General features: G+C 45.2%; 1 protein-coding gene across 1 annotated transcript in view; it reads left to right on the top strand.

The window, feature by feature from the left end:
- The window catches only part of BACH2 (BTB domain and CNC homolog 2), a 96138-nt gene extending 84909 nt beyond the window's left edge, over positions 1 to 11229 (top strand). The window contains exons 4-5 of the mRNA XM_009897564.2: positions 3889 to 4095; positions 10189 to 11229. Coding sequence (XP_009895866.1) covers positions 3889 to 4095; positions 10189 to 10668 — 687 coding nt within the window. The 3' untranslated portion in view covers positions 10669 to 11229. The remainder of the gene's footprint in view (positions 1 to 3888; positions 4096 to 10188) is intronic.
- Positions 11230 to 12997: the final 1768 nt, after the last annotated feature.

The following is a 12997-nucleotide window of genomic DNA, read 5'->3' as shown; positions in this document are numbered from 1 at the left end:
AGACCTTATTGCTGTCTACAACTGCCTGAAGGGAGGTTGTAGCCAGGTGGGGGTTGGTCTCTTCTCCCAGGCAACCAGCAACAGAACAAGAGGACACAGTCTCAAGCTGCACAGGGGGAAGTTTAGGCTTGATCTTAGAAAGAAGTTTTTCCCAGAAAGAGTAATTGGCCATTGGAATGGGCTGCCCAGGGAGGTGCTGGGGTCGACGTCCCTGGAGGTGTTTAAGACAAGACTGGATGAGGCACTTGGTGCCGTGGTCTAGTTGATTAGTTAGGGTTGGGTGATGGGTTGGATTTGATGATCTTAGAGGTCTCTTCCAACCTGATTGATTTTGTGATTCTGTGCTTTTAAAGCTCTGTGAGGTTAGCTCTAGCTGGAGTAACTCCTTTAAAGAGCAGGGATCCTGCTCACATTTCCAATTTGAAGTAGTTCAAACCAAGAATGCACAGTCATTCGCTGTGTGAAATTCATGGTTATTACAAAGAAAAGTTTACAAGAAAACACACTTGTTGGGCTTTTCTTACACATCTTAGGAAAGACTGTCTTTTTTCAGACACCTGAGATACCTCACATTTCTGTCACCTACCTTAGATGCTGTAAGGTGCAGCATCGTTTTGAAGTTTCATGTCTGGTCCTTCTGCAGCTAGGAGGGAGGGATAAGCTATGCGGGATGAATTGCCATCTGAGGGCCTCTCTGTCCTTGATGACAACAGCAGGGACCTGGATCCTAGCTAGTCCCAACCCATCATTTCAGATAGCTCTGTGTGGATCAGGTGAATCCCACCCATGCACAGCTGTCAGCTCTTGCAAAGTGACTTGCTGCTCTGTTGTGATAAGTAGCAGATGAGAGCCTTTCCCTGTGCCGATGTAAAACACCATTAGCCTCTCACTGCCGCACCACCTCAGTGCAGTTGCTCACTGTGTCTGTGCCAAAGGTTTGCTGGTTTCTTCCTTTCAGTTGACAGCTAATTGTGGAGAGGGAGATAGGCAATAAAAACGCTGTGAATGGTGAAGGAAATGAGTCTGACTCACTTCCACTCTCCCTTTCACATGTTTAATCCTGCACAGTGCTGCCTATGACAGGAGTGGGATTATGCTGGGTTCACTGATAGCAGCCTCTGGCCTGCTGTGTAGATGGTTTTATTTTCAATGCCTTACTTTTCTTTATGAATCTGCTCATCTTCTCATTCCCCTTCAGTGCCTTCTACCTGACAGATTGAAGTTGCTTCCCTTTCATTCCTATTCCAGCTGCAAGCACATTTCCTCCTTCCAAGTAAATATGTTTTGAAAGGGAGAAGGAGGAACAAATAAACTTAACATCACTTTCCACCTTGGAAAAACTGGGAACATGAAAGGACTGGTTTTGCACGTAAACTGTGGTGTCTTTGAGAGGAAAACACAGGCTGTTTTCATTTTCAGACCCTGATTGAAGCTTGAAAGAAAAGCAGGTGAGAGTTGACTGAGTTTATGTTGACCGTCCAAAGGCTGGTGAGGAGAAATCACACAGGTTTCATGTCATTAGTTATCAGTCTGTAAACAAGGAAGCCTACATCACCATGCCTAAGGTCAGCCTTTGTGTGGACAAGCAGGAATTTCAGAGCGTGGAGGCAGTGTTTGGTGTTTCTCTCTGGTTTAAATTGACCTGCCAAGGACATGGGGCAGGAGGGCATACAGCTGCCTGAAAGGGTATGGTAGGTCTTTGCACTGAATTTCATGTGGCACAGGCTTGGAGATGCTCAGAGCAATGATAGAACAGCACAAGAAAATACAAGGCAAGGAGCTGGTTATTGGCAGGTCTGGGTGCCTGGGAGGGTGTGTGATTGTCAGTGCCAGAAGCCACCACTGTGTTTCTGGGTACATGTACCCTCAGCAAACCGTTCTGCATAAACTAAGTCAACTCACTGATGAAGATAACTTACTTCTAACCTGTGCTGGTATTTTGTTTATCTCCAAATAATTAAAGTACACTGTTTTAAGAAAATAACCACGTTTTAAATATCAAAAGAAGGTTTTCAACCCCTATCTTCTGCTGGGCTGGAGCAGCTTAAGTCGTATCTTCATTGTTAGCCTGCATACAGCAGCTCTCCTTGTTGGAGAGGTCGGGTTGTGCCACATGGGGACAAAAATGTAAATATTTACTGCCATCTTTCGGGCAGTGTAGGTATGACTCAAGAAAAAGAGAAGGGACTAAACAAGTTACTACTCAGATGTCATCTCCTTCAGCTTTGTCAACTGGTTCTGGTTTGACCACCAAACGCAGCAGTCCAGCAGGGAACGTTATTTGTTTGGTAGCTGTGTTATCAGTGTCGAGCTGCAAGTGAAGCAAAGTTGGATTTGAGCTGACTTTGATTTGAGCAAGCTGTTAGGTTTGGGGGGAAAAAAAGCTAGCAGAAATCTTTGAGCATACCCACTGTTCTCCAGGTTTTGAGGCAGTGTGTGTCTGTTGCTCCAAGCTGTCAGGGGCTTTGTCTTTTGCTCTGCTTCGGTGTATAATCAGTAGGAGCTGGAGAGATGGTTGGGATTCCCAAAGTTAGAACCTGGAGCTACCTTCATATGGTCAAAACAGAATGGCAATTTGTGGCTCAAAGAAAAAATGTATTACAGCAAGTTACTGAAGTTTTAGACAGTTTGGGTTTGTTGTTTTGTGAGGTTTTTTCCAATAAAGGTAACTTGGGTGCTCTTCAGTCTACAAAAATAATATCTGCAAATACTAGCTTAGTTCCAAATGTGTCTCCTTTATCAGGTATCAGGATATGTTGTATCACACTCCTCTGACCCTTCGTTATACGGTGTACTGCTCAGCTGAAATGCTGATGAGGCAATCTTTCCTAATTGCAATAGGGTATTTTCAATCCCATTTGAGGGGTCAGGTTGCATTTTTATCCTCACACCTAATCAGGCTTTCAGTCTTGCAGGCCATGCAGAAAGATTTCCTGCTGTGGTAGTGGCCTGCTCTTTGAAACTAGTTTGAAGTTAATGGCAGTGAGGTCCTGCACTGCTCCCAAAAGGAAAGTTGATAGAGCTTTCTTTTTATGCAAGAAGATTTGTTATTAAAGCTTTTTAGAAAGATGCAACTTTTACCTGGGATTCATCCATATTGCTGATTTCAGTACAATTACAATCTAATCCTTCCAAGCTGGATCTCCACGGTGTGCCACGCAGGAGTGTTAATAACTTGCTCAATGTAAAACTAAGTGGGCAGCTGTGTTGCTAATTGTCCTTCCATTCACTGTTGTTCAGCTTGTATTCAACAAGCAAAATCATAGAATCAAAGAAATGTTAGGGTTGGAATGGACCACAAGGATCATCTAGTTCCAACCCCTCTGCCATGGGCAGGGACTCCTCACACTTGATCAGGTTGCTCACAGCCACATCCAGCCTAGCCTTAAAAACCTCCAGGGATGAGGCTTCTACCACCTCCCAGGGCAACCTGTTCCAGTGTCTCACCATCCTCATGGGGAAGAACTTCTTGCTAACATCCAATCTGAATCCACCCATTTCTACTTTTGTTCCATTCCCCCTAGTCCTATCACTACCTGACATCACCAGCTTTCCTGTAGGCTCCCTTACAATACAGGAAAGCCACAACAAGGTCTCCTCAGAGACTTCCCTTCTCCAGACTGAATAGTCCCAGCTCTCTCAGTCTGTCCTCATAGGAGAGGTGCTCCAGCCCTCTGATCATCCTCATGGCCCTTCTCTGGACCTGTTCCAGGATGTCCATGTCCTTCTTGTAACAGGGTTCCAGAACTGGACACAGTGCTCCCGGTGGGGTCTCACAGAGTGGAGTAGAGGAGGAGAATCACCTCCCTCGACCTGCTGGCCACACTTCTCTTGATGCAGCCCAGGACGTGAAATATGACTCTCTGCTCTTTTGTTTGTTTGTTTTAGGTGAAACTTCCTTTTCCTGTTGATCAAATCACAGATCTTCCAAGGAATGATTTCCAGATGATGATTAAGATGCACAAGCTAACCTCAGAGCAGCTCGAGTTCATCCACGATGTCCGCCGGCGCAGCAAGAACCGAATTGCAGCTCAGCGCTGCCGCAAGAGGAAACTGGACTGCATTCAGAACCTAGAATGTGAAATCCGCAAGTTGGTGAGTTGTGTGCTCTTGGCACAGCGTGCAGGGCGCCCACAGAAGTTCCTGTCCAGAGTTCATTGGGCTCAGTCACTTTGCATATAAGTAAGCAAAGCCACCAGTATGAAAATGTGATACTAAAAAAAGATAGTATGTGTGTGTAATGTATATGGAAAACACAAAATTCCAGTGGGGTGAGGCCTAGATATCTCTTTGAGTTCTCAAGAGGAGATTGGTGAGTGAGTTAGAAGAATAGGGAAGCCTGTATCACAGGTTCCCTTCTTGCAGGTCAACTTACCCCAGTATTTTCAGTGCATTCACAAAAGCATTTCCTCATCCAAGACCCATTTCTATGCCTAACTACTGTAACGATCTGTTGGTAGGGATTCATGGGGTGATCAAAAGACAGGGGCATGAAGAGACCTTCATAGAATCACAGAATCATAGAGGTTGTCTAATCCAAGCTTGCATCTCTGCATGGAGATTTTCTTTCTCTTTGGTGTGCTAGAAGGCAGCTCAGCATTCTCAGGATGTTTCAGTTTGCTGTGCCTTTTCTTCAGTTCTTTCATTCACTGAGCAAATGGAAGGAAAAACCAGGAATGTGAACATCCAAACAGCTGGATATCCCTTTGTGTAGGTCAATGAGATGGCAAGGATATGTTCCTTCTTGCTTCTGCTGTCTTCTTCCCTCCAATGCTCCTGCTGTGCCAAAGGCTGAACACTCCCTCTATGACCATCTAACACAAAAGTTCTGTTCCTACTCCACAGTGCACTGGCCTTCACATCCCATGCACTGCATTCAGGTAGTAGATGTTGGTTTGCCCCAGCCCTCCTTGAGATGTGTCTCTAGCAGTTATCTGCTGGAGAAAGGAAAGCAAATCACACCCTGCTCACTGGCCAGAGGATGGGTCTCCTGTGTGCCAAGGTGTCAGTGGACAGTAGGCATTTTAACCTGAGTAAGTGATGTAACTGGAGTGGGGCTAAATGTTTGCTCAGGAAATTCCTCTTGCTTTCATTCATGGTATGGACACCTCAAGTGTGGTTTGAGTGGCTAAACACAGATGTCTATAATATAGACACCTGTATGGGAGATAGCTGTCCTGATTTCCTTTATAGCCAATGAAGGCAGTAGATACTTGCCAAGTCTTACTTGTCTCATCCTGAAGCAGGAGAGGTGACATACAGCCCATACATTGCTAAACAAGATCACCTGGTGAGCCATATCAGATGTAGGTTTCTTAGCTATAGGCACCTTATCTTCCTCAAATCCAGCCTAAACCTCCCCTGTCACAGCCTGAGACTGTGTCCTCTTGTTCCAGGCAACCAGCACTAGAACAAGAGGACACAGTCTCAGGCTGCACCAGGGGAGGTTTAGGCTGGATGTTAGGAAGAAGTTCTGTACAGAGAGAGTGATTGCCCATTGGAATGGGCTGCCTGGGGAGGTGGTGGAGTCACCATCATTAGAGGTGTTCAGGAGGAGACTTGATGGGGTGCTTGGTGCCACGGTTTAGTTGATAAGATAGTGTTGGATGATAGGTTGGACACAATGATCTTGAAGGTCTCTTCCAACCTGGTCTATTCTATTCTATTCTATAAAACAAACATATCTGAAGTTGATTTCTCCTTACTGAGATCTCTGTGTACCCAACTTCCATTACAATTAAAGGTGATTTGCAGCCTTTGATATAAATGTCTATGTGCACATATAAAACATGCTTGTAGGTCGAACTTGGGGGGTCTGGGAAGAGAGGCACTTCTTGTTCTTGGCATAGCAGGTTGCATGTTGAAAGCAGCCTTTAGTGTAGGCTTCATTGTGCTTCTTTCTCTGTGCCTGAGCAAACACAGTGTGAAAGAAGCAGGGATCTGTTGGAAGAAGCTGAGTTGCCATCACCTCACAAATGGCAGAAAGCCACATGACTCTGGGTTACTCACTGCCTGTGCCTGTCTGCTTCCCGTCTGTAACAAGGAGGTGATGCTGACCCCACAAGCTGGTTGGGAGGCTTAAATTATCAGGGCTTGTGAAACTTTCAGATGCCTCGCTGCCAAAGCCCGAGGGGGAAAAAAGAGAACTTAAAATCAAAACATTGTTCAGAGTAGTGCTCCACTGATGCAAAACAAACAAAATATTAAAGATAAACAAAGCAGTGAGCAACTGCTTCCAGCAGTGAGCATAATCCATGGTGTCTGCGGGGTGAGTCAAAGGTTCTGCAGGGTGAAAGAGCAGCTCCTTATCCAGGTTGTCAGGAGGAGCTGGTCCAGTCTTGGCTACACATGCTGTTCCCTTCCCTCTGCACTGACTTGATGATGGGGCGGAGTACATGTCTCTGATTCTTCAGAGCAAAGTAGCTGGGGCAGCACTCTTAAAGGCTGGACTAGCAGCAAGGGTACTTGCAGCATTCACTTGGGTTCATTGGCTTTACACAGTCCTGTCATGTGAGTGTTATTGTCTAACATAACCAACTGTGTACAAGCAAAATAAACATTTGAAGTTCCCTTCTCTCCCCAGCACAGACACGTTTCAGGGAAATGAATGAAAGGTATGTGAGCAACTTCATGGGCTGGAGCACCTCTCCTGTGGAGACAGACTGAGAGAGCTGGGGCTGTTCAGTCTGGAGAAGAGAAGGCTCCAAGGAGACCTTGTTGTGGTTTTCCAGTATTTGAAGGGGGCAAACGGGAAAGCTGGTGATGTCAGGTAGTGATAGGACATGGGGAAATGGAGCAAAAGTAGAAGTGGGTAGATTCAAATTGGATGTTAGGAAGAAGTTCTTCACCATGAGGATGGTAAGACACTGGAACAGGTTGCCCAAGGAGGTGGTAGAAGCCCCATCCCTGGAGGTTTTTAAGGCCAGGCTGGATGTGGCTCTAAGCCACCTGATGTAGTGTAAGGTGTCTCTGCCTATGGCAGGGGGCATTGGAACTAGATGAGCCTTGTGCTCCCTTCCAACCCTGACAGTTCTGTGATTCTGTGATCCCTGATGAATTTCAGGAATCAAAAGCCCTTTGAGATGCACAATTATTCAGTTGTGTTTCATCTCTTTATCAACAATCTGGATGAAGGCATTGAGTGCACCCTCAGGAATTTTGCAGATGACACCAAGCTGGGCAGGAATGTTGATCTGCTTGAGGGCTGGGAGTTTCTACAGAGGGATCTGGAGGGATCAATGGGCTGAAGGCCAATTGCTTGGGGTTCACCAGGCCAAATGCTGGGTCCTGCACTTGGGTCACAACAATGCTACCCAAGGCTTGTGAAGGGTGGCTGTAAACCTGCCTGGTGGAAAAGGACCTGGGCAGGGTGTCGGTTGACAGCTGTCTGAAGTCATGAGTCAGGAGCATGCTCAAGTGGCCAAGAAGTCCAACAGCATCCTGGCCTGTATCATAAATAGTGTGGCCAGCAAGATTAGGGAAGTGGTTGCCCCCCTGTACTCAGCACTGGTGAGGCCACACCTTGAGTACAGTGTTCAGTTTTGAGTCACTCACTACATGAAGGACATTGAGGTGTTGGTATGGGTCCAGAGAAGAACAAAGCTGGTTAAGGGTCTAGAAAACAAGTCTTGTGAAGAATGGCTGAGGGAACTGGGGTTGTTTAGCCTGGAGAAAAGGAGGTTGAGGGGAGACCCTATCACTCTCTACAACTACCTGAAAGGAAGTTGTAATGAGCTGGGGATTGTTCTCTTCTGCCAAGTAACAAGCGATAGGACTAGAGGAAATGGCCTTGGATTGCACCAGGGAAAGTTCAGACTGGATTTTAGAAAGCATTCCTTCACCAAAAGGATTATTAAGCATTGAAACAGTGCCCATGGAAGGGGCTGAGTCACCATCACTGGAGGCATTTAAAAAACATGTAGATGTGATTTAATGACATGGTTTAGAGATGGACTTGAAAGTGTTGCATTAATGGTTGGACTTAATCCTAGAGGTCTATTCCAACCTAAACCATTCTGTGATGATGTGATTCTTTGGAATCTGGTGCATCATTTTGGAATAGGGCAAGGTGTGCAAGAGTCTAAAGCTGCAAAATCAAATTCAGGAAATTTCAACTTTGCCTTTCAAGCACTCTTTCCCTTCCCCCATACATATGCTGTCCAAGCAGAGTCTACTTCAACATCTTACTTTTGCTCTTAGGAGAGCCAGCAGTGAAACTCTACTTGTTTAGTACATGGTCATTGGAAATTCCTTTGTTATATTCTGTCCACTTTGCTACCAGTAATTTCCAGTGTCCTGAATTATGTAATGGTACTTTGCTTTAAGAGTTTTTCACTCCTGGGCCTTTCCCCCTCCACTTACTTCCCCTAAGTCACTCATCTTCTTGACACAGATGGTTTCACAGCAGACAGTGACTGAAATGGTGGTATCCTCTGAGTTTGATAGGTAGCTGGTTTATTTTGCTTGCTTTCCCTCACTCATCTATCTACCCACTCACATTTCTTTTTTTCCCTCCTGCAAACTCCCAGCATATTCTCTTCCATAATTCATTATCTCAAGATGTACTTGAGCATCTGTTTATTTTTTTATTATTTTTATGTTTTCTTGATAGATTTATCAATATTTTAGCAGTTGGTTCTTTTCATGTGCACTGCTCTCTTTCTTGTTCATACAGCTGCATGCTTCCAGTGCAGACTTCCAACCCAGGGCAATACTATCAGCTGTCAACAGCCACCCATAGTTGTATTATCTGAGTTGTGGAGTTTTCACACCTCAGATGCTGAGGCAGCTTGGGTTTAGCAGTGTTACTAGGTGAGATACAGGGCTGTGCTGCTTTCAGGGCCAGCTCAGCTCTGGAAATAACTCTGGCACTCCACAAAATCTACTCCCTTGAGCTGTATGCCCACCTTCCTGGAACAGAAAGTGGTGCTGCAGGACCATCCTAATCAATCCACACTGAGTCAACACCATTCTTTGGAGGTGTAACCCCAGGCTGAGTCTGGCTTTGTGCCTAATACGCCCCTATCTCCCTCCTGAGAACAGGGAGGGCAGCACTTACTCCCACAGGGGCCCCTGCTAGCTACATGAGGTCACCAGCTGGCTGGAGGAGACATGGGGATCTTACCAGTGCTTATAAATAAGGGGCAGATGTCAAGAGGATGGAGCCAGACTCTTTTCAGTAGTGCCCAGTGGTAGGACAAAAGGCAATGGCCACAAGCTGAAACACAAGTTCCATCTAAACATAAGGAAAAACTTACTTACTTTCAGGGTAATGGGGGACTGGAACAGGCTGCTAAGAGGTTGTGGAGTCTCTTCTGAAGAGATTCAAAACTCACCTGGCTGTGTTCCTATGCAACCTACTCTAGGTGAACCTGCTTTAGCATTGGGGTTGGACTAGGTGATCCCCAGAGGTCTCTGTGATTCTGTGACTCTCCCTGAAGCCTGTCACACAGCACCCTGCACTAGCTAGGGCTGGGGTCCTTGCCAGTGTTACGTGGATGCAGAACAACCTGAGCTCCTTTTCACAGTTTCCGAGTCCTGCACGAGACTGTTTCACTCTTCCTCCTCACAGGTATTGTCCTGCCTCTCACCTGTTCTCCTCCTAGACCAGCATGTTGATGCAGTGAAACTCTGAAAACACTTGAGCTAGATGTTGGTAGTGGAGGACATTTGGGAGCACAAGGAATAGAGCCCAAGCAGAACAAAGGGGGAAAGGGCTGAGTGTTAAGAAGCCCAGCAACCTTCAGAGTTTTCACATGCATCTCCATAAAAATATCTTGATTAGGTCAAATCAAAACCATTAAGCACCAGACATAAGGAGATCCTCTCATCTGAATAACACATCTCTCAGTGGTAACAGGAGGTCAGCTGGCACAAGGGCCAAACCGAGTGCACCCAGCCTGACTAACAGACCCAGAAGCTAGAGGGTGAACTGAGCTTCTCTGAAACACATCCTCACTTCAAAAACTGAATCCTGCTTTCTTGCTGTTTAGATGAGTAATGGCTTTTCTCCATCAAAATGTTTCTCACAGTGGTCAAATAGCTGATGTCTTTGTGGTGTTTCCTCTGCCTCATTAAAAATCACTGTGACATGTTGGTGCTCATCTTGGGTACCGCTGCATCCATGGCCTGAGTGTGCAGTCAGTGGATGGCCCTTTCTCAACCTAAGATGCCTTCTTTCTTTTTCAGGTGTGTGAGAAAGAGAAATTGCTCTCAGAAAGGAACCAGCTGAAAGCAAGCATGGGAGAATTGTTAGACAACTTCTCGTGTCTTTCCCAAGAAGTGTGCAGAGACATGCAGAGCCCAGAACAGATCCAAGCTCTCCACCGATACTGCCCCGTTCTCAGACCCATGGATCTACAGCCAGCCACCACCATCAGCCCCTCCCCAGCTGGCGTGGAGCAGAGCCTGGTGACCTCCCAGTGCATCGGGGAGAGCATGCAGTGCTGCTCGGAGCAGGGCTCGGTGCAGCTGGGAGCGCCCTGGCTGCCCAACAACATCGCGGAGAATTGTTCGGCCGGCGGGGGGCTGGAAGGAGCTGACACAGGTACTTACCCTGAGAGAGAGCTTCCACCAGAGCAGAGCAGCCAAACGGTCACAGTAGACTTCTGTCAGGAAATGACTGATAAATGTACAACAGATGAACAACCTAGGAAAGATTACACCTAGTGACTTGTAACCTTAACGTTACACCTGGTCAGGTGTTCTTCAGTCAGCCAGTGGCAGTGTTCATTTGTTGTCTAGAAGAACGTATTTGGTGCACACTACAGTGGTCTTAGCAGCAATACTGTTTTTAAGTATTCCCTCCTCTCTACAAGCAGGAGTTCTCTTCACAATGGTGCTATCCCTTGCTCAGGCAGGGAATGAAGCAGTGGCAACACTGTCTGTTTTTGTATGTTGATTTCAATCTTAACAGGGATGGACATAACACCTCTGAGGACCCAACCGCAGCTTTTTTCTCAGTGGCCCATGTCACAAAACCCTAACTCAGGAATTTCCTCTGAATGTTCAATTTTTCATTGAAGACAGCTTCTTTACACATCAAAGTTTTATAGCTAAACTGTACATATTATATATAATATATATATAAAATATATATATCCATATGCAAAAGTCCCTGCATGCCTCAATTTTTTCTCATCCTACAAACTGGAAGCTTTCATTTCTATTGTATAAAAACAAGTTCCAACATTCCTTTTTGTCTTTGATGCTAGAACTAGTTTGGTAACTTGTTACACTATAATTTCCCCCCACCCCACCCCCCCCTTTTTTTCCACCCCACCCCCCCTTGGTTCACAGTTCAGCAATATCATTCGATTTGTACTTATTTATAAAACATCAATGTTGGAAACTTATCTGAGGTTCTATGACAGACGATTTTTTTGGCACCGCCAGTTTGTGCCACTCGAGCAATCGTGGAGTTCTTTTATTTTCTCGCAGATACTGTACAGTAATGGTCAACTTTGCCACTTGCACTGAGTTTCTGGTCAAACCTCTTTTCATAAATGAAGTCGTGACTTCAGTATAACTTGAGTATATGGTTTTCTTTGCTTTATGGCTGAAAGAACATAGAGAAGTTTTAGCTAATAGGCAAACACTCAGGAGCTCATTATGTAGTAAACAAAAAAAAAAACCCCACGGTCTTGCCAAATACTGAATTCACTATACAGTTTGTAAAGAGAATCTGCTTGAATTATTTTTATATTCAGACTTCTTTCTGTTTCACAAACCAAGTTTAAGTGCTGTTAATGAATGCTTTTGGATTCTTATAGGGGAAAGTATTTTTCACTCTTTAGAGAAAAAAAATATTTGACAACTGGATCGGTTCATCATACGTTCCACGAAGTAAAGCAAATGGAGATCACATCAGTACATTTTGGGGGGTGGGGCAGGCTTTTCCTCCAGCCCCACTCTACATCCTTTACTCATGGAAGCAACTGCTGCTCTGGCTACTCCCCAGAGCCTCACCTCAGCTGTCCTCAGACGTTGCCTGTTTTCCTCACCAGACTCAAGTTGCAGAGGCAGGGGGTCTGGTGGAGTCAGCTATCCTGCCTGAGTAGGCAGGGTTGCAGGATCAGACCCCTAGTTGTTGACTTTGGTTTCCTTACAGAAGTCAAGTTAGCACTGTTCCTCTAAGAGCAAAACACACATCTGCCAACACCCATCAAATTCTTGTGTTCCAGGATCCTCTCAGCACAAACCGCAGCTGAAAGAGCGCTGTCTTGAAGGAGGCTACTCAGTGAATTGGCTTAGTTGTAACTGTATCGGATTTGTATTCTTAAGCAATGTTGACTCATGTTATGACTGTGTGAGACAGCAGCTTTCCAAGCATAACATCTGTATGTACAGTGTAGACAGAAAAAAACATCCTCCTAATGCTTTTTTAATTATTATTATTATTATTAATTATTATTATTATTATTATTCTAAGTGTACTGAGTTTTTTATTTTGTGGTTCTTAGCCCTACGTGTGCCAGGTTGCGTGGCTTTATCGATGACAACTGTCATGTGCTTTACTGGCTGATATTGTTTGTTCTTGGTGAAAAGAAAACAAAAAAAAATAATAAAAAAAAAAAATAACCAGCTGTTCACACCTATTAAAAAAAAATACAAACAAACCAAGTGTGGGGAAGCAGCTTCTCAGAAGCACTAAGCGATAATGTGGTCTTCTGCGCTAACGTTTACACTAGAGGTGTGCGCTGGTGGTTTTTTGAGGCACTCAGTAGATCGGCATCTTGACCCTGGAGGAGGAATCAGCTCCCTCTCTCCACTTCTTCCATCCTCTCAGACTGTGCTCATGGACTGTCGCCCACTCGCCACAAAGTCTTGCTTTTTAATCCTCTTCACCCAAACTCTTGTAGCCAAGCTACCGAGGAGGAAATGCATATAGCATGTGCCATGTTTGTTGAAAAGACCCTCTTTTTTTGTTTTTCGTTTTGTTTGCCCGCATGTACAGAGGAAAACCTAGTATAGAATGTAGGAGAATATTTATGTTTAA

Source organism: Dryobates pubescens, chromosome 6 (assembly GCF_014839835.1).
Source record: "Dryobates pubescens isolate bDryPub1 chromosome 6, bDryPub1.pri, whole genome shotgun sequence".
Lineage (NCBI taxonomy): Eukaryota > Metazoa > Chordata > Aves > Piciformes > Picidae > Dryobates > Dryobates pubescens.
The sequence above is the reverse complement of the archived record's forward strand: the minus strand, read 5'-3'. Positions and strand labels throughout refer to the sequence as shown.